At 37.1% G+C, this 20,716-nt stretch overlaps 2 protein-coding genes across 6 annotated transcripts in view; one reads left to right on the top strand and one right to left on the bottom strand.

Moving 5' to 3' along the window:
• The first annotated feature begins 104 nt into the window (after positions 1–104).
• On the top strand, positions 105–15,914 carry zdhhc20a (zinc finger DHHC-type palmitoyltransferase 20a). Of its 4 annotated transcripts, none has more exons than XM_066651624.1 (15): positions 105–231; positions 1,133–1,303; positions 2,513–2,539; positions 2,860–2,954; positions 3,489–3,609; positions 3,774–3,843; positions 3,949–3,981; positions 7,067–7,187; positions 10,294–10,329; positions 10,683–10,815; positions 11,050–11,176; positions 11,852–11,938; positions 13,222–13,331; positions 13,537–13,584; positions 13,972–15,914. In XM_066651624.1, the coding sequence occupies exons 2-14, from the start codon at positions 1,186–1,188 to the stop codon at positions 13,578–13,580; spliced, it is 1,122 nt and encodes a 373-aa protein (XP_066507721.1). In that variant the 5' UTR covers positions 105–231; positions 1,133–1,185; the 3' UTR covers positions 13,581–13,584; positions 13,972–15,914. The 4 variants fall into 4 exon arrangements, with proteins under 4 accessions (XP_066507721.1, XP_066507723.1, XP_066507724.1 ...); XM_066651625.1 differs by having other exon boundaries at positions 143–231; positions 1,136–1,303; XM_066651626.1 differs by lacking the exon at positions 10,294–10,329.
• A 2,099-nt stretch (positions 15,915–18,013) lies between these two features.
• The window catches only part of smg6 (SMG6 nonsense mediated mRNA decay factor), a 38,144-nt gene continuing 35,441 nt past the window's right edge, over positions 18,014–20,716 (bottom strand). For both annotated transcript variants that reach the window (XM_066651623.1, XM_066651622.1), the window contains exons 17-19: positions 20,424–20,653; positions 20,127–20,208; positions 18,014–19,964 (exon numbers count right to left, since the gene is read on the bottom strand). In XM_066651623.1, the coding sequence (XP_066507720.1) occupies positions 19,834–19,964; positions 20,127–20,208; positions 20,424–20,653 (443 nt within the window). In that variant the 3' untranslated portion in view covers positions 18,014–19,833. The remainder of the gene's footprint in view (positions 19,965–20,126; positions 20,209–20,423; positions 20,654–20,716) is intronic.

Raw genomic sequence — 20,716 nt, forward strand, 5'->3', positions numbered from 1 at the left:
AAGGACTAATGGGTTCTAAACTAACAAACCCACTGTGTTGCTGCTATCTGCTGGACAAATACGGAACTGTTAGTTTTGGCTTCATTTCCCCTGAAATGTACAGAGGCCTATAATTGTGGGGAACTGCAGTTCACTCTGGTGTATTTTAAGCTCTGTGACTTTTAAGGTTGAACGGTATATTTGAGGAGAAAAACCACAGTTGTTTGTGCGTGGCTGAAGTTTAACCTGTCTGTAAGTTTTTACTTACTGTTTGAATTATCACAGAAACTCGTTTGTAACTCAAGTTGTTTAATTTTGTAGCACTTTCACTCTGAGTTTACTTTCATCCAGTTAGCAGTCTCCCAAATCTGGAGTCAGTTCCAAACTAAATAATCTGAAACTGTATTTTAGAAAAAGTGTTCGTTGAGCACAATCATTACCTTTAGTCAAATGGGTACTGAACTTAACTGTAATTATAAATAGGGTAAAATGGTGTCCTTTATATTGACAAAACAAATACGTGTGCTAATGTGGTGTACTAAACAGATCAATAGTCCAGTAAATAAGAATAAAACATTTTCCTTTCCTCTATTCCCTCCGTTTTTGTTGTGTTTTCCCCCGTCACCACGAACTAATCTCAATTTATGATTAAGTTAGTTATCAAGTGGTGACCAATCGATAACGTCAGTGGACGTCCAAAATGCGTTTTATACAAGTAATTTATTTCGGGACCAATTAATAACGTCAGTGGACGTCCAAAATACGTCTAATAGTCGTCTTTTCAATGTCTGTGTTTGGACGTCTTTTCAACTTTCATTTTCAACTTTAGGAGAACGTTGATTAGACGGCAGCAATTACGTTATTTCAACGGCTAAATGTTTACTGGGATGGGATTGGCTCCTTAGATTTACAAGATCAGAAACCATGACTGTTTATATTTGCCTGTTTATAATTGTTTTTAAAATGCAGTTTCAAAGCAAAAATACTAAGCTGTGTTCCTGACTGCTTATTTCGCATATACGTTTTTTAATATATAGGTACAAATGCGCTTGTTAACATTGTACAAATGTTCACTGGTGGGGGTGGCTAAGATTTTATTATTCACTTAATTGTGAACTGATTTGTAAGCGAAAAATCCCTTCTTTGTTTTCAGCAGGGCTGCGCTGAGGGGCGAGACGTCACGGCCTCTCCACAGGCGGATTAAAGATGGCGCCCTCTCATGTGTTGAGATGCTGTCAGCGGGGCTTATCGTGGATACCTGTTATATTCATTAACCTGGTCGTATGTTGGTCCTATTATGCCTACGTCTTGGAGCTCTGCGTCTGTAAGTATCACAAGTTTCTCTCCGCTTATTCTGAAAGTTCAGGGTCCGTTTCCCATTCGCTTAAAACCACTGTGAAGCGGTTCTAATGCCTGGCACCACTGGAAAAATCATTGTTAAACCTGTACAGTACTCTCCACTCACACCTGTCCACTGTCTGCAGTAGTTTAATCACAGCCCTTTTGTGCGAATCAAACTTGCCGTAACCCGCCTGCCGCACTGTGAAAGTCATGATCAGGGCAGTGTTAACATTACTCGGTTGTCAAATCAGGTTCGCGCATAGAGAATAACCGTTGACGGCATTAACAGTTACTTCTGCTAAATTACATCAGTGTATTCAGACGAGGAGTGTCTAAATAATATGGCCATTTCCTTCACGTCAGGTTTCGCTTCACTTTGTGTCTCAGAACAACCATAAATACATTTCCGTGATTATTTAATTATTTCATGTGTTGTAAATTATTTCTGTTAAGTTATGGATATATTTCTCTCTCTTTCTCTCAGCGAAATCTCTGTCCCTTTCCTTCCTCTAATGTATGAGCTTTGTCATTTACTGTAAAATCTTAATGGGAACACAAGAACAAATGTTACTCTCACATTTCTAAAATGTCTGCATAATTCTTTATTCAGATGTATTGAAAATAATAAAATGTAGTTGATATCTCTTCTGAGATTATAACATCTCTCAGCCTTTACAAAAGTTTTAGAAAATTGTGGCATTTCCCTTAAACGCCCTATGCCCCTTTTTCCATTTTCTTCCAATATCATGTAAACACGGTTTTGAAGTATTTTAAGTGTTCACTTCCTTGTGTCACACATGTCAATTATGCTGAGGAGTGGAACAAAGTGCAGCCTTTGGGCAGTTTGTTTGCTTTATTTAGACCCATAAAAACACACACGCACTCAATGAGTTAATGAATAAGCTTATGGTTCTGTCCAGTTACTTGCAGGCAACTCATGCAGACACCTAGCGTTCAGTTGTCATTATTCTAGAGGTATTCCCTTGTTGGTGGACACAAGGCAGGCTTTCTCCACTCCAGATGGCAGTGCCAGCCTCCCCTCAGCCTAGCCTTATTGGCCCAAAGAGGTGAGAGACACAGACAAGCGCCAGTGTCCAATCAGCAGCTGCCTATGAATGGATGAAGACTGTCACTTAATCAATAGAATGCACTCTAATTTAGTGTCTCTTTCTCGCTCTACCTTTCTTTCTAGACACAATCCCTAACACTGAAGAGCAAGGTAAGTGTTTGCAGATGACAATGAGACTTTTATTGCCCCAATTTACTATGAGTGTCATGCTGTGTTATGCAGTATTGTGAAAACCAGGGTTTTCCGCTTTGGTGCATTTACCAGCAAATACTTATATCAAACTTATTTTCAGGAGAGATTTAAAAAAAAAAAAAAAAACATTTATTATAAATAAATAAAATAATTACATGGTAAAATAAAATATCAAGTTATTTATAGAAACCTCAGTAGACAATTAACTAAAAAGTACATATTGTTTTTTTTAATGGAAAGCCATGGCTGTATAATAAGTGTCTGTTTTTCTGTTGCAGTTATATATCTGATAGTCTTTCATGTCTGCTTCATAATGTTTATGTGGTCGTATTGGAAAACTATCCTTTCCAAACCTAGCAACCCTTCAAAAGAGGTAAAGTGCTGAAACTCCATTTTCACCTTCCTTTCTATTTTTTGTTTTTTTTTCTTTAAAGTGCTAGCTTTATTTTTTACTAGGACATGTAACAAAATAGAATTTTAATAGACATGCCATGGAGGTATTTAGGGGATGGTTTTGATGTGTCTACCTCTCTTTGGTTGTTCTCACATGCCAAGTAGAGGGCATGGCACTGCTTTGCTGCTCAATGGCTTGCCTGTAGTTGCGCTACCACAAACCATAATAACAGACAAGAGAATGAGAGCAAAACGAGCATTAAAGAAGTCTCTAGTTTTGAGTCTTAGTGCAGGTTTTGTTTGTTTAATTATTTAAATGTTGTATGCACATGCATCCCTGTGCATGACATGAAATAGCATTTGTGCAAAAACTTTATAAAACTGATATTATTGTGATTTTTCTCATTATACTAAGGATGTGTACTGTTCTTTGAATATTGCAAACTGAAATTCAGCCTATATGTGCACATACACAGATTTTCAATAACTCAACATTGTTGCCTTTCTGCTTTAGTTCAGTTTGCCAAAATCAGAGAAGGAACTGTATGAAAAAGAGGAGAGACCTGAAGCCCAGCAGGAGATCCTCAAAAAAGTGGCCAGAAATTTACCCATATACACCTGTACAGGCTCGGGAGGTCAGCAATACACCACAAATTCTACATATTAAAACACACATTCTCTTTCTAAAAGTACAGTTAAGTAAGCAAGGCTGGCATGTTATGTTGGGTTTCAAAATGGCATATACAATTGTTAAACTGTATATTTGGATATGTATAACCATGGTTGATGTTGTTTACAGCCATCCGCTACTGTGATTACTGTCAGCTGATCAAACCGGACCGATGTCATCACTGTTCTACATGTGACCAGTGAGTGAATCAAATTCTCGATTCACTTTGAATTAGAATATGCTATTATACTGTTATGCATTTTTTAAAAATTATGTATGATTGTCATGTTTCTGATTCATTCAGGTGTGTACTGAAAATGGATCATCACTGTCCTTGGTATGTGTATTTTAATGAACTTTTATTAATGTGAATGAATGCAGTGCTGGCTCCTGGTGCAATATTTTTTGACTCACATTTTTTAAGGTTTTATGTGTTATGTACAGGTGCTGGTCATAAAATTAGATTATAAATTAGAATATCATGAAAAAGTTTATTTATTTCAGTAATTCCATTAAAAAATTGAAACTTGTATATTATACTCATTCATTACACACAGACTGATATTACAAGTGTTTATTTCTTTTAATTTGATGATTATAACTGGCAACTAATGTAAACCCCAAATTCAGTATCTCAGAAAATTAGTATATTACTTAAAACCAATACAAAAAAGGATTTTTAGAAATGCTGACCGACTGAAAAGTATGAACATTAAAAATGTATAAGCATGTACAGCACTCAATGCTTAGTTGGGGCTCCTTTTGCCTGAATTACTGCAGCAATGTGGTATGGCATGGAGTCCATCAGTCTGTGGTACTGCCCAGGTGTTATGAGAGCCCAGGTTGCTCTGATAGTGGCCTTCAGCTCTTCTGCATTGTTGGGTCTGGTGTATTGCATCTTCCTCTTCACAATACCCCATAGATTTTCTACGGGGTTAAGGTCAGGCGAGTGTGCTGACCAATTAAGAACAGGGATACCATGGTCCTGCACTGTGTGCAGATGCCAAGTCCTGTTGGACAATGAAATCTGCATCTCCATAAAGTTGGTCAGCAGCAGGAAGCATGAAGTGCTCTAAAACGTCCTGGTAGATGGCTGAGTTGACCTTGGACCTCAGAAAACACAGTAGACCAACACCAGCAGATGACATGGCACCCCAGACCATCACTGATTGTGAAAACTTTACTCTGGACCTCAAGCAACGTGGATTCTGTTCCTCTCTTCTCTTCCTCCAGACTCTGGGACCTTGATTTCCAAAGGAAATGTAAACTTTACTTTCATCAGAGAACATCACTGTGGACTACTCAGCAGCAGTCCAGTCCTTTTTGGAAACAAGACACTTCTGATGCTGTCTCTTTTTCAAGAGTGGCTTGACACAAGGAATGTGACAGCTGAAACCCATGTCTTACATACGTCTGTGTGTGGTGATTCTTGAGTCCAGTCTGTGTGAATTCCCCCCCCATTTTTGAGAAGTCAGCAGTCTTCCCCATGATTGTGGAGCCTACAGAACTAGACAGAGAGAGTATTTAAAAGCCTTTGCAGATGTTTTGAGTTAAATTAGAGTTTAGCTGATTAGAGTGTGGCACCAGGTGTCTTCAATATTGAACCTTTTCTAATTTTCTGAGACACTGATTTTGGGGTTTTCATTAGTTGTCAGTTATAATCATCAAATTAAAAGAAATAAACACTTGAAATATATCAGTTTGTGTGTAATGACTGAGTATAATATACAAGTTTCACTTTTGAATGAAATAAAAAAAACTTTTTCATGATATTCTAATTTTATGACCAGCACCTGTATATGTTTGTGATTTGTTTTTTGTTTTTGTTTTTTCATTTTTTTCATTCATGCTATTTATTTTGTATTGTCTGTAGAATTATCTCTGTTTTAAATGTGCTCAGAGAAACACAATGATCAAGTAAATCTTTATGATCACCTCACAACTGGATATGAATGCACTTCTTGTTTATTATCCATAGATAAACCTAAAATTGAAATGGGTTTGGAACAGCTGCATGAGCCTTTGATTATCATACCAAATGTAGGGTAGAGTAGGCTTGGGCAATACTTTAAATTTAGACAAATGATGATTGTCTCATAGCATAAATGAAAAATTAACTTAATTTACTTCTTAATTGTGGCATATGCCTCAAACAGTTGACTTCTGTATTAATCAGTGTAGCCAGCAAAAGTATATTAATTTCAGTTCACTCTTAATAACTTCATGGTGAGACTTTTTTTTTTTTATTGGACCAATTCTTAAGCATGTATCAGGACGACAATGCACCAATACACACAGCAAGACTGGTGAAAGATTGGTTTGATGAACATGAAAGTGAACATCTCCCATGGCCTGCACAGTCACCAGATCTAAATATTATGGAGCCACTTTGGGGTGTTTTGGAGGAGCGAGTCAGGAAACGTTTTCCTCCACCAGCATCACGTAGCGACCTGGCCACTATTCGGCAAGAAGAATGGCTTAAAATCCCTCTGACCACTGTTCAGGACTTGTATATGTCATTCCCAAGACGAATTGATGATGTATTGGCCGCAAAAGGAGGCCCTACACCATACCAAATTACTGTGGTCTAAAACCAGGTGTTTCACTTTCATTGTCCAACCCCTGTATGTCATTATTTTCACATTGTTTAAAAAAAAAAAAGCTGATATTGTTAAAATGAAGCATGATTGGCTAACTTGCATGGTGTGATGGACTGCTTGAGGAATGCTAAATAACCTTATAAATAACACCTCTGTTAAGATTTGTTTGTAATATCACAAGGCAATCATACATAAACATTTATCTAATATCATGGTTGAAATTATTGCAATTTTCAGTAAAATTATTTTACAAGAATAAAAAATAAAGCAGTGCAAAGCTATTGTGCAAGGAATCTATCCAGTGATAGAGCTCCATCCAACACCTTTGGGATGAATTGTAGTGGCATTCGATAGTGTGTCCGACAGTCATCAGATTAAAGCCTTCACAGAAGCAGTTGTTGTTATTACATTCCTAATCTTATCTTTAAAAATAAACCAAAAACTAAATGTTTTATTGTGTTTGGATTAGCATCTTGACTAGTCACAGCTGTTATCACATCAAGTGAACCAGGGCATTTGAGTTTATATTTGACCAGAACTGAATCTGATATGAGACTAATCGGCAGGTCACAGGTTATGGATGATTAAGATGAATACCGGCATATTTCAGTTACCAGTCTATCGATAAGTTCATCTTTATTTTGAAGGTTTCAGGCTACTCCTGTTATATAATTATTGAGCGTTTTGTGATTTCTCACTAAATAAATGTTTGTGTGTGTCTGCATAAATGGCAGGATTCCAGTTTTTGAGTCTGTACCTCTGTCTTTTTTTTTTGTGATCTCAACTTTCCTTTTTTATTTTCTTCTTCCCTCTTTTTCACAGGGTTAATAACTGTGTGGGCTTTTCAAACTACAAGTTCTTTGTGCTGTTCCTGGCCTACTCCATGCTTTACTGTGTTTTTATTGCAGCAACCGTCTTGCAGTATTTCATCAAATTCTGGACAGTGAGTACACAGTAATGCACTGTAATGCACAAGTGCCCTTACATGAACCAATACTAAACTTAAAAAGTTTCAAATCAGTGTTTTCAAAGCAAAAAAATCAGTATGGTACCTGATAACTGTGTGAATTGGTTCTAGTATTGTTATACAACTTCATGTTTATGTAACTAGTGAAAGGAGAAAGCATGAGAAATGTAAATATAATAGTAAAACTATTTTTTAGATGTCTAGAAAATTTGTATTGTATGTCAAAAATTACAGTTTTGGAAGAGATGACAAAAAAGTTAACACAGCATGAAAGACCACTGCTGCTGATTAAATGATGTTTTAACTTGTTTTTATTTGGACAACGAATATTTATGTGTTGGGGGTACAATCTACAGCAGCAAAGCGTGTGGCCTGGCGAAGGTCATTGATATGGTAGATATGGTATGGACATGTCTCTATACCAATCCAGCAATTACTGAATTGTCCCTTGCAATAATTTGGGGGCGAAAATGACAATACGTTGGTTTGTCAGTGTCAAGTCAACGTATTTTGTACAAACCATTAAGATCTCGTTCTCTACTAAGTGTCCCGTCTTCCGAACCACTAACAGGTTTGCCGTTTCTCCCGAACGTGAGAGGAGAGGCAGTATTAACATGGAAAGCCATCGGCATCTTACGTTCGCGTGACGCTGGCACATGCCAGTGACATCGGCACCTTACGTACGGGTGACAGTGGCATCTGTTTTTTTTTTTTTTTTTAGTGACAGTGGCATCGTTTTTTTTTTTTTGTTTTTTTTGACAGTGGCATATGCCTCTGTTTTGCGCAAATACCGATGACATTGACATCCGTTTTATGACACTGGCATATACTCCACTTCATTGTTGAACATCTGCCAGTAAGTTTAGCTAGCATTTGGATGTTTAAACTAGCTATATATTTAACTACTCAGTAAACAAGGAACGTCCCTGGACGTTCAAAATAGGTTTAAAAGTAGTCTGTCCGTCAAACACATATTTTAAACGTCAATGGACGTCCAAAATCCATCTTAATAAGTTAGTTAAGTGGTGACCAATCGATAACGTCAGTGGACGTCCAAAACGCGTTTTATACAAGTAATTTATTTCGGGACCAATTAATAACGTCAACGGACGTCCAAAATACGTCTGATACTCGTTTTTTCAATGTCTGTGCTTGGTCGTGTTTTCAACGTTCACTTTCAACCTTAAATATATAGCTAGTTTAAACATCCAAATGCTAGCTAAACTTAGTCTACTGGCAGATGTTCAACAATGAAGTGGAGTATATGTCAGTGTCATAAAACGGATGTCAATGTCATCGGCATTTGCGCAAAACAGAGGCATATGCCACTGTCAAAAAAAAAATAAAAATTGATGCCATTGGCACATGACACTGTCACAAAAAAAAATCGATGCCATTGGCACATGCCACTGTCACAAAAAAAAATAAAATAGATGCCATTGACACATGCCACTGTCACCAAAAAAAAAAATCGATGCCATTGGCACATGCCACTGTCACAAAAAAAAAAAAAATAGATGCCATTGGCACATGCCACTGTCACCAAAAAAAAAAAAAATAGATGCCATTGGCACATGCCACTGTCACCAAAAAAAAAAAATAGATGCCACTGTCACCAAAAAAAAAAAAAATAGATGCCACTGTCACCCGTACGTAAGGTGCCGATGTTACTGGCATGTGCCAGTGTCACGCGAACGTAAGATGCCGATGCCTTTCCATGTTAATACCGCTACTGCGTGAGAGGCTGTAGCCTGTAAGGAGACAAAGTGCTGTAAACATGTGGTTGCGTGAGAGACACCCTCTACATCGTGTCTCGTATAAAGGAACAGTGCCATCAGCTATGATCCTGTTTTAGGGCCACTTTCTGCTGTACTTTGTGCAATATTTGTGCTTTTCAGGCAGAAATTATCCCTGTGCGCTCACACACATGTACCTTAAAACTAAATTTAGATGCACAAACGGAACAAATTGCCATCCCATACTTGACAGCGACTTTACATTTACAAAATTTTATAACTTTAAATTTAAATACAATTTTTTAATGACTTTATGACATGGTTTTTATATACCGTATTTTCCGCACTATAAGGCGCACCGGATTATAAGGCGCACCTTCATTGAATGACCTATTTTAAAACTTTGTCCATATATAAGGCGCACCGGATTATAAGGCGCATACAATAGACGCTACAGTAGAGGCTGGGGGTTACGTTATGCATCAATTAGATGGAGCTGCGCTAAAGGGAATGTCAACAAAACAGTCAGATAGGTCAGTTCAACTTTATTAATAGATTACAACCCAGCGTAGTTTAAGGTAAAACATGTAGTGCAATGTTAATATACCCCACATAGTGGGGGGGGGGGGACTTTTCCTCTATTCAATAATAATAACAATCACAATATAGTAACACTCGAAATAGTGCAAAGCGATAACAATATATCAATAACTCAATGTTGCTCAAACGTTAAAATCACACAACACACAAAATAAACACGTAAAGCTCACTTTACTAAGTTATTCCTCTATTCCCGTGTTCTTCTGCGTGACTGATCGCCTTGAGTTTAAACTCTGCGTCATATGCGTGTCTCTTAATAGGAGCCATTTTGGGGTCTTTACATAAAAAACAAATGGAAATGAAATATATATATCGGTATATACCCAGCATGCACAGCGCGCGGAAGAAAATGAAGTAGGCGGCTACTTACCGTAGTTGCGAGACCTGGCTCAATATTGGTCCATATATAAGGCGCACTGTCGGCTTTTGAGATAATTTGAGTTTTTTAGGTGCGCCTTATAGTGCGGAAAATACGGTATGTTTTCCTTTCTGGCTGCAATCCAGCCCCCTGAAAAACTGAGCTGGCCTTTGATTAAAAAGTTAGAGAACCCCTGGCTTAACTTCCAAACCTGTGGTACATCATGGGTTCTTGGCCCATGTGTAAAAAGCTTAAAACAAACTAAAGTCATTGAGTGTGCAGGCATGCTGTGAATGTGTGCATGTCTGCAGATGTATGTGAATGTGGAGGAAAAGATCATGTCCTTGTATCTAACATTCTGTCCATGTCTCTAACATTCTGCCTAAAGCTTTGCCGAAGAAGAGCTATAGAGCATTGTCCGGAGGTAAAAAACTGTGTGCTTGCTTTGCTCCTTTTGACTGAACCCTTTGTCATGCCTGTGTGTGCTCCTGATGGGTGTGTGTGAGAGAAATGTGTATTGTGGAGTACATATCTAAGTGTACAACCATTTTCCTGAAGGAAAAGTGTCACCTGCCTGCTGGCTAATTTTGTCTGAATTTATAGGTAGTGTTTGCTTACCATTTAGTCATTGTGCCATTGAACCTTTATTTAAAAATCTGTACAAAGATGAGGAAGGGAAAATTATCTCAAGAAATACAAGCAGTTCTGTTTTGATATGGTCAGATTTATGTTGAATAATGTTATAACTAATTCTAAAACTAATGTCTTCTTGACCAGAATCAGCTGCCGGACACTCATGCTAAGTTCCATGTGCTGTTCCTCTTCTTTGTGTCAGCCATGTTCTTCATCAGCATCATGTCCCTTTTCAGCTATCACATCTGGCTTGTTGCCAAGAACAGAACTACTATCGGTAACTCATTTTTTACCTTTAAAATGATTGTAATGCTCCTATGACTTTTGCCAGTTATATAGTTTATGTTGGTTAGAGAGAAGACTGAGCTTATCTAATGAAAAAAAAATCTTAATTTTTATTTCATTTTTGTTTTGCAATTACAAAGTTTTTTTTGTGACATGAATATGAGAATATTCATATTCGAGTGTAATGAGAGCAGCTTCTTCACTGATATTTATTTTCTTCTGACAGAGGCTTTCAGAGCCCCAGTGTTCAGGAGTGGCCCTGATAAAAATGGCTTTACTCTGGGCTTCTGCAATAATTTGGTTCAGGTTTTTGGAGACCAAAAGAAATACTGGTTCTTGCCTGTTTACACAAGGTAAAAAAAATCTGTCCTTAAAAACACAAACGTGTAGTAAAAGCTCTTGGAACAGATAGTCTTATGTCATCAAAATTATCAAAGGAAATGTCATCACGGGTAATCTCTTAAAGGAGAGATTTAAAACACTTTTTTGGTGTGCATTTGCACATTAATTTGGAGATCTGGAGCACCTACCAACCCACCAACTGAAGAACCCAGTCAGATTAGTTGATATGCAGATGTCTAAAAACATGATAAAATGAGTTGTTCTGATTTTGTCCTGCATGTTAATTTGATAGCAGGCAATTCAGGACTGTCCTGTCTCACATTGCTGGACAAGTGTTCATCTGAGACTGCATTTATGAGGTTAAATGGAGCTAAACAAACACAATGAAAACCAAGAAATAAGTGCCCACATAAACTGCCATTATATAGAATGCTTTTCTTTTTTTTCTTTTGGATATTAATTTGTGAAATCCCATTTTGCTATGGCAGAGAATTTAAAAATATGGGAGATTATTTTAATGAACTAGTGATACATGTCTTGTTCTTCATGTGTATTTGCTTTTTCTTAACATTAGGCAGAACAATTTAATAGGACATTCAAGCAATTTGTCAATAATGGAGATGAGGATTTTAAAGAAAAATAGAGTTGTTAAAGACTTAACCTGTATCCTTTTCCCCTCTTTGAAGCTTAGGGGATGGATATGCATTCCCTATACGGTTAGTCAACATTGACCCTGAACAGTGCATGGGGGTCCAGCAAACCAACTCAAAATGGTAATCTCCTCTAATTGCTATTCTTTTTTCTGTATATCAAAAGTAGCAGCATTTATGGTCTCCATATATTTTTTTAAGCAGGTGCTCAGAAGCTTGGTCAGCATGCTCACTGTCAAACTTCAGTTAAATGTAAAACACTCTCCCACCAGCACTGGATTGTGGAGCAGTAAAACTAAATTAGTACCTGACCTCTTTTGGTTGAATCGTCAAATAATTTCCTAAAATCTGGTATATAGAATTCCAATGAGAATAGAAGCTAGTACTGTAGCAGATGAGAGATGCAAACTACCTATTTATACACTTCATTTTAGATGAAATTTTGTATTAACAAGTCCCAAAATGTTTCTCCATATACAGTGGAACCTCTTCTAACGAATGCCTATACTAACCAACTTTCTAAGATACAAACCAGGCATTTGAATATGACTCTAGAAACGAACCCGAGCCTCCGCCGAGTCAGCGGCTAGAAATGGCCACTGACCCCAAGAGGCGAGTCTCCCAGCGTGCCCAGACTTGAGTGAGCTATTAAGATTAGCAAATTGTAGTTTTAGCAATTTAGCATTAGTGTAAATAGCAGACATCGAAATTCGTGCTAAGTTAAGCTTCGTCTCCCCACATTCACCCACCTACTTGCCGTAATTCCACCCACCCCCCACCTCCTGTCATACAGCCAGTGCCTGTGTTACTCCTCCAACCAGTCGTCACGTCTTCAAGGTAGTGATGTGTAACCACTTAACTTTTTTTTTTCTTTTTTATTACTGTTACTTCTCTTTTACTTGTATTTCTCTTTTATTTTTAGTAATGCTACATGTATTTTTTTTTACTAATTTGAGAGTTATGTAAACATATATCAGTGCAAAAAGGGTGACTTTTGGGTTGGGCTCAAACGCATTCCATTTTTTTAAATGGGGAAAACTGATTCGAGAAACGAAATTTTCCACTTACGAACTGGGTCATGGAACGGATCAAGTTCGTGGGTAGAGGTTCCACTGTAATGTGCATATTTAAATAAACCTAACAGATATCATGATTATTCCACATTTTGTTGCTGTAAAATCAGAAATTGTATATTTAATATTTGCAAATTGTGTGAACTTTTCCAGCTAAAATCATCCACAATTACGTGAAAATAATAAAAAAAAAATCTTACATTTGACATGCATTATGAGCTGTAATAATTTAACAGTATATGTAACAAAATCATAAGTATGCTTTATTGTTGAAGTATTTGAAAATAATGTGGATGATTATTTGTCTCCTGGAACTGATTTTGTAATTTACAGTGCTGCTGATGGCCAAACAAATAGCAGGGCACTGAGTGACTCACAGAATCATCTCCTAAGCAACGATGTGCACTCAGATGAACAGAAAGACTGCAAAGCTCCAAAGACTGGTAGGACTGAAGGCTCTTTTTTAAATTGCCAAATGGAAAATATAATCTACTATTACTTCCAGTGTAGGACAAAAGCTCCTTTTCATTCTACAGTGGTCTACGGTGAAGTAGTTCTGCTTCACAAATGCAGTGCCATTAACAGCTAACGCATACCACGAACCTTCTATGAGCTCTTATTAACTGCCTTATATTTTCTCTGCAACAGATAATGGACTGACTGTCATAGTTACCATGGAGAGCGAGTCCTAACCAGGTCAGCAGATACAAATGAGATTTAATTTAAACACTCAACACTTTCAACACATTCAAGTGCTGTGACTGGGTCACTTGTTCAAATTGAACCTTGTCTTGAGCTTACAATAAAGTGCACAATGTTTATTTTGTTTCTTTTCTCTTTAGTTCTAAAAATGTATTTATCATTTCTGATTTCAATTTCTTTGTATACATGTAAGTAAATATTCAAGTTAGTCTACACATGAATTAAATCAGATTGGACAAATTTGATGTCAGATTTAAAGCTGACCACAGTCCAGAACTGGACATAATCTGAGACAGAACCCACATCTCCTCTACATATTATAACTTTGCTTTTTACAGTAGCGGTAATAATGTTTATATCAATTATTCTCATTCCCCATAGGGCTTTGGGGGTCAGAATCGATTGCAACAAGCCAGCCGCATCATTTGGGAGCTGTGAGCTGATATTTAAACTTGAGAAACTACAGAGCCATCAGAAATGCCTTAAACATAGCATCACTCTCATCTCCGTGGAAACTGGTAACCAATGAGCACAAAATTTAAACAGCATCCATTTCACTATGGACTTCTTTCATCACTCAGTACTGTCTCCATTTTACTAATGGGACCTACATGCCATTTTGGTGTACGTATATATATACATACACACACTTTTCTGATCAACATTCCAGTTGTGTTCTCAGTCTTTATATTAGGACTGACAGAGAGAGGATATTTTAAACCAATTAAAACATGATTATGTAACAGCTATTGGAATGTCAATATGATAATTTAGCTGTGACAGGATATGAAAGGAGATTTTACTGAGATTTATAAAACTGAACTAAGGCTGAGATGTACTGCTTTTTAAGTAGTGTTAAAAATTACTATAATTATTACTACAGTTATACTTGGAATAAAAATAATATAATTTGCAATTTTTTGGGCATCAGAACTGCCTTTATCAAACAATGTGTCATAGTTTGGGATGATTTGTTATAAACACTACATAATCAAATTAAGACATACGAAAACTTCACTACCAAGCCTGTAAAAATAAATAAATAAACGTTAGGCTTGTTAAAACCCAGCATTTTTTTCAGCATATTCCCCACCTTCCTCATCTGTGACATACAGGAAATTTATAATTGATTGCTGCATTTTCTTAGTATTAAGTCTAACAAAAATGCCCAGTTTGTATCAGACTGGTGGTCAGAAACCTAGATGAAGGCTAGACATTTTAAAATATCATGTAAACTCAAAGCATATGTCCATGTTCGATTTATAGCCTGTTTTATTTAAATGTTTTTAAGTCCAATAGATACTAATATACTGAGTTTGTGGTGGAAATTCTGTCTTTGAGATGTTAAACATTTAATTTGATCCTTTTTTTAAGCAACAATTTTACAGGTGCAGCAAACACACTTTAAGCAGAAAAACACTGGAGTATTGCTTTGAAGAGAATGTTGCCAGTTCTCTGAAATGTTGAATCAGTAGAATAAGCCCTAGTGTTTGCTGATATGAAGTAGAGTATGAAAATTCGTAAAATGGCTGATCAGAGTGCTTCATTAGAAGTTCATTGAACAGTACAGGCTCATTCTACAGGAGAATTTCTGCCTCACTCTTCTGAGAGCTTATTGTTGTTTTGAGGCATGAATAACCCTAGATTCACTTGAGCAGTTGCTCAAGTCTTGCATTCCTGGAGCTTTTCAGAAGCACTGTTTCTGGATTGTACACTGTAAATGAGACTGAGTCAGAATTTAAAGGATCTGTAAAAAAATTTCAGAGTGGGGATGCTTATCTACACAGGCTTTTTTTCAGCCAAATGAATTCAGTTGCCAAGTGTACATATCTTGAAATTCAACCTAAAAACGATTTCTAGATTAGGACTACATGTGTCAGGTTCTTTAAGAATGCAGCACTTGGACATTATTAAGTAAACCTTAGTGCCTTCACTTGTAGCATTTTGCGTAGCAGTAGGTGTAGGCTTGGCAATTCTGGCCAGTGAATAACTCAGGCAAGAGTACTTACAAAGCTGAATTACTTTTTGTATTCCCTGTTTTTTTTATCATCTTTATATGGCTAACTGAAAGAAAATGTATTGACATTAGGAAGTATTAACCTAAACACTTGATCAGCTTCAAATGTATTTTAAGGATTTATTTTTAACGTTGGCAAAAGATTGCATTTTTTTTTTTTTTTTGTGTGTGTGTGAAGGGAGGAAATTTTGGTTTATTTAGTTTTATGTCCTCTGAACTGTTTGGTCACAGTCCTCAAACCATTTACACAGAAGTATTAGTTATATTCTTTTAAAAGGGGACATAATATGCATTTGCCCTGTGAAGGACTGGCGTCCCCTCCAGGGTGTATTCCCGCCTTGCGCCCGATGATTCCAGGTAGGCTCTGGACCCTAAATTGGATAAGCGGTTACAGATAATGGATGGATGGATAATATGCATTTCCACTTTGGCCTCTAATGCTACACTCCAAGCACAAAAACAAAGCATCCATCCATTTTCTGCGAGTCAGTTAAAAGATTTGTGTCAGGAATCATATTCTTCTAGGAGCCGTTTGGATGGCTTCCTTAATTGTGATGTCACAATAAGGAAATTTACATAGAACCACCCTGGCACCACCCCTCGTCTGCATAAAAATGGGATGGGTGGAGCATGGCCAGCAACAGCTTATTTGCATAAATGTGACAGGTTTAAACAGCTCATTCTGAAAGGGACTGAAACTGGTAAGAATAGAGCTAGTGAGCTTTCTTTATGTGAAAGTGATTTTGTGCAAAGAACTACATGAACATGTTTTGTATAGTCCGCAGACCTATTCTAACTTGTTTAAAAGAGGTATATGTCCCCTTTTTAAAGCAAGTGAAGCAATAAAGGAAAACCCATTACCTACTCTGAAATAACTTTATAGAAAATGGAATATAACATGTCATGTAAATTATTTAGTTCTATGACACTGACTTTTCCTCTTATTTTCCACACTAATTATGCAAAACAATATTTGAACAGAAATGATGGATCAATATTAAAGCACCCCCCTGTTCACACTAGCGGGCAACAAAGCTACAAACCTCCGGTCATTTTCTGTGGAAGTATGCGATTTGTAGCCGCGATTCAGTGGCAAGCACCACTATATGCAAATGAGTTATGCAATATTGTTATGGAAGTTGCGCAATCGTAAGCACAGGGTCCGTATTTGTCCAGCTTCTGCTCTCTGAACACACCCACAAGAGACAAACTTGGGGCGACGTAAGCAAGTGTGAACGCAGGGTCAGTGTCTGCCACTTAAAAATTGCACCTTTACCATACAGTAAACAGCTGAATGGTTTATGACCACAGCACCATTCCAGCAAATTCTGCTACGGAGTACAGTAATACCTTGACTGGTGAGTTTAATTCATTCTGTGACTGAGCTGTGACTTCGATTTGCTCGTATAACAAATTTTCCCATCAAAATGAATTCATTCTATTAATCCGTTCCAGACCCCAAAAACTTTTTTTGTTACATGATTTTAAATAAGAAAAATGTACTTTATAAGAAACATGTACATAATAAAAGAGAATGTAAAGAAAAACTGGTTCTATTAAGTGCTGAAAGATGCCGACGGAGGTGGAGGAGGTTGGAAGAGTTTTTCCATTTCGTGTTCTATCGCTTAACTTACTCACTACACGCTTAATGCTACAATGATACAAAAACAGCAATATGACCGAGATGCTTGCATGACAAGAACTATGTAAACTGAACGCTCCCTGGACTACCTGGTGGCGTAAGCTCGCTCACTCGTGATTTAGATATCGGGTGGCATCATAAAGCAAAAAAAAAAGTTTCACATCTTGCAAAATTCGTAAGTTGAGTCACTTGTAAGTCAAGGTTTCACTGTAAATGCTTTAAACTTTCAGAGTCTGCAAAGCTCAAGTATTAAACACATCATTGGAAATCTTTTTACTTGAACATTTGGACAAGTTCAGGAATGCGATCTGCACTAAAACCAATTTTACTGGAATCAAATACCAAACATTTATCACAGACCATTTTGCTGTTAGTATTAAGCATTAGTATTTTATATGTAATGTATTTAAGTTTGCATATATAATTCTTTTTTTGTACTACCTGCAGGCCAGTTTGGGTTTATGATGTAATATTTAAAGAAATTTTTCAGAAGTCTAAACAGTTTGCACAAATTTTATTTCATGCCTAATTAGTTGCATTTTTAGATTACAAAAAGACATTTCCTGTACATGTATATTTATGAAGTTAATAATAAATCTTGCTTTTTTGGCACTCATTGCTGTGTTCTTTTGTTATTGGTATGTATTTATTTTTTATTTTTAAATTCATAATTATACAATGATTTCCACATACACTTTAAGCAGGTGGAGAAAGATCATTTTAGTGCTTGTGTTTTTTTTCTGTATTTATTGAGTCTAATGCTGTTTTTGTTTCTATGGAATGAAGCACAAATACTGTACCTGTCCAAATACGAGATGCCTGATTTGCCAGGCTATCTTGATCCCTCTTATTTTTCTGTGCCCCCAAGCTACATAAACACATTCACATTTATAATTTAGGATGAAAAGCAAGCATAGGAAAGTATTAGATAATATTAATATTCATACTCTCCTCCAAAAGTTACAATAACAGTAGCAATAATAATAGAGTATCTACTCTCCCTATTGCAGGTCAGTAAAGCATAACACTGATTCTGAAGCTGTAATTTTAAGGTAGAATTATTACATAGTGTTTCTTTTAAATCCTCTATATCCACTATACCAATATGAAAAAGGAGCAACCTATGAGCACAAGTTAAAATTAACAGGAATAAAACCTCAGACAATCTGAACTCAGATAATTTATTAAAATAAAAAGTTAGGTTAAATGTGAAATGTGGGCAGTGGCTGAAATGGGTTTTTTTTTTTTTTGCTACTTTTAAAATGTGTGCCACTTGGGATGAAGATTTTAAAACTGATTAAAACAAACTGAAATATAATTTCCCATTATGATGTCACAAAACACCAAAGAGCTTGGCTAAGCATGCGTTTGTTTTATGACAATTAGCAGCAATATGTCCTATCATGGAACATTAATATAACATGCCTACAAAGGCTTTCAACTAGACAAAACACAAAAGAACAGGCAAAGATGTATATTTTAAGCTTAGTTTGGACCCTTTCTGATCAAAGTTACATGTGCTTTTCATTTTATTGTGTTGCGAGAGACGTTTTTAAAGAAGTAATCAGCTGGAGGGAAAGAAATGTAATGGGCAATAAGATAACCTAAACAAAAACAGCCTTAAAAAAAGCCTTAACTGCATATAATCTAAAAAGAACGTCATCCTTTTATTCATTTTAATTCTGTACCACATCAATCATTTTTCCTTGCTTTTCAAATCATTTAGTAAGTCTGTACTTATCCATGTATGAACCTTAAGAGGAAAGTTTTGAATCAGTGATAGCTATATTGTAGTAAGCAAAAAGCACTTAATGTTAGGCATGATGCTTGAACTGCTATTTAAATGAATGTGGTAGAACAATAAACACAAAAGCCAATCAAAACTGCAAACATTCAAACTTAAAGCAAACTGAAGCAACTACTGAGGCAATAAAAGATGCTGCAAAGAATCTCATGTAAAGCCTTGCAGGCCATAGAACGTGAGCAAGAGAAAAGACAAGAGTAATATCTGCCTGCCCCACGTAACTTACATAACTGGAGGTCTATGCTCATCACAGGCTGCCCCTGCGAGTGCCCGAGTAGTCACGCACAGCAAGAATACCACCATTGGACTGACTTCATCCAAACTCTCTCCTCTCCTTCTGTGGACTACCTTAGGCTCATCATTGCTAGCTGGCACACACACGGTAGACTACACAGCACAGCTGAGAACGCATGTCAGTGTTTCTCTCAAGCATTCAGGCTCACTTGTTCATACACACACAGTCTGCAACTGCATCTCCAAACAATTCCCTGCACCTAAAGTGTGCTATCCCCTGTTCAGCTCAGCCTTCCTTAATCTTCTCAAACTCTCTCCTGCTATTCTTCAGGTGTTCGGCTATTAAGGGGAAGAAGACTCTTTCTGGCGTTTTTTGAAAATGTTTCATTTCTCATTCAATGCTTCTTTTGGTCTGACAAAAAAGCTATTTGGTTTCCCCTTTTACTCTCTCACACTGCCTCTCTCTCTATGTGCAGTGTTCTTGCTTTTCACTCCATTGTGATGGAGGTTAAGTGGTTTTTACAGTGCTAACTCTGGCCCTTTTTTTCAGCCCACTTTGGCCCAGCTCAGGAAAGCGGGGATGTCTCTAACAGGAACATTCCTCGTCAGGGCCTTCAAGCGCAGATTCCGGTCATCTGTGAGTAGAACTACCTCCCTACGCAGCCGAATAGGGCCATCTGAGAAAGGAAAAATATTGACTCTGTCAAGAACACATCTCCAACACAAAAACAAAAAACCTAAAAATCAGAAAAAAACAATTAACCATGGCCTTAGTGGAATTCAAACCAAAAGCTGTGCTGAGTTATTTGATGGTTTAAATGAACAGGAAATGATCCAACCTCTCTGAGCAGGCATGAAGTCCTTAGCCTTGTCTTGACAGTAATGCAGGCAGCAGGACAGAATCACATCATCATTGTTTCCCTGGAGAAAATATTCAATTTTACTAAATGTTTTCTGCCTCCAAACAACCTTAAGAGATGTGTAAAACATAAAAATGTCTAATGTAAAAGTGAACCAGAATGTAAATAGAGTATATTTCCTGAGAGTATATTTACAATCCAGGGTTGTAGAGTACTATAAATCACACTATTGATAATATAAATTACACTGCTAAAGCAACAAGGGAACATTCACACCTTTTGTCCAGACGTATCCTCACTGCGAAAAGCAATGGATTCTAGCTGGCTCCCCCTGCTTGTAAGTGCTCTCAGACCTGGCTCTCGGGCCTCAAAGCCCTTCTCTAGGAAGGCCACGGCTGCTTTAGCGCACTCCTGTACAAGCTTGGCATGAGCAGCCCCACCTCCAACAGCAGAGTCTCCATTATGGCTCTCCTGACCCTTGGCTAAACCATCAAGCTCTGTAATCACTAAAGACACACCACAAGTGGAACACGGGGTGTTATGAATACAAAATGACATTTAATCCAAAA

The sequence above is a fragment of the Hoplias malabaricus genome, chromosome 18 (assembly GCF_029633855.1).
Source record: "Hoplias malabaricus isolate fHopMal1 chromosome 18, fHopMal1.hap1, whole genome shotgun sequence".
Taxonomy (NCBI): domain Eukaryota; kingdom Metazoa; phylum Chordata; class Actinopteri; order Characiformes; family Erythrinidae; genus Hoplias; species Hoplias malabaricus.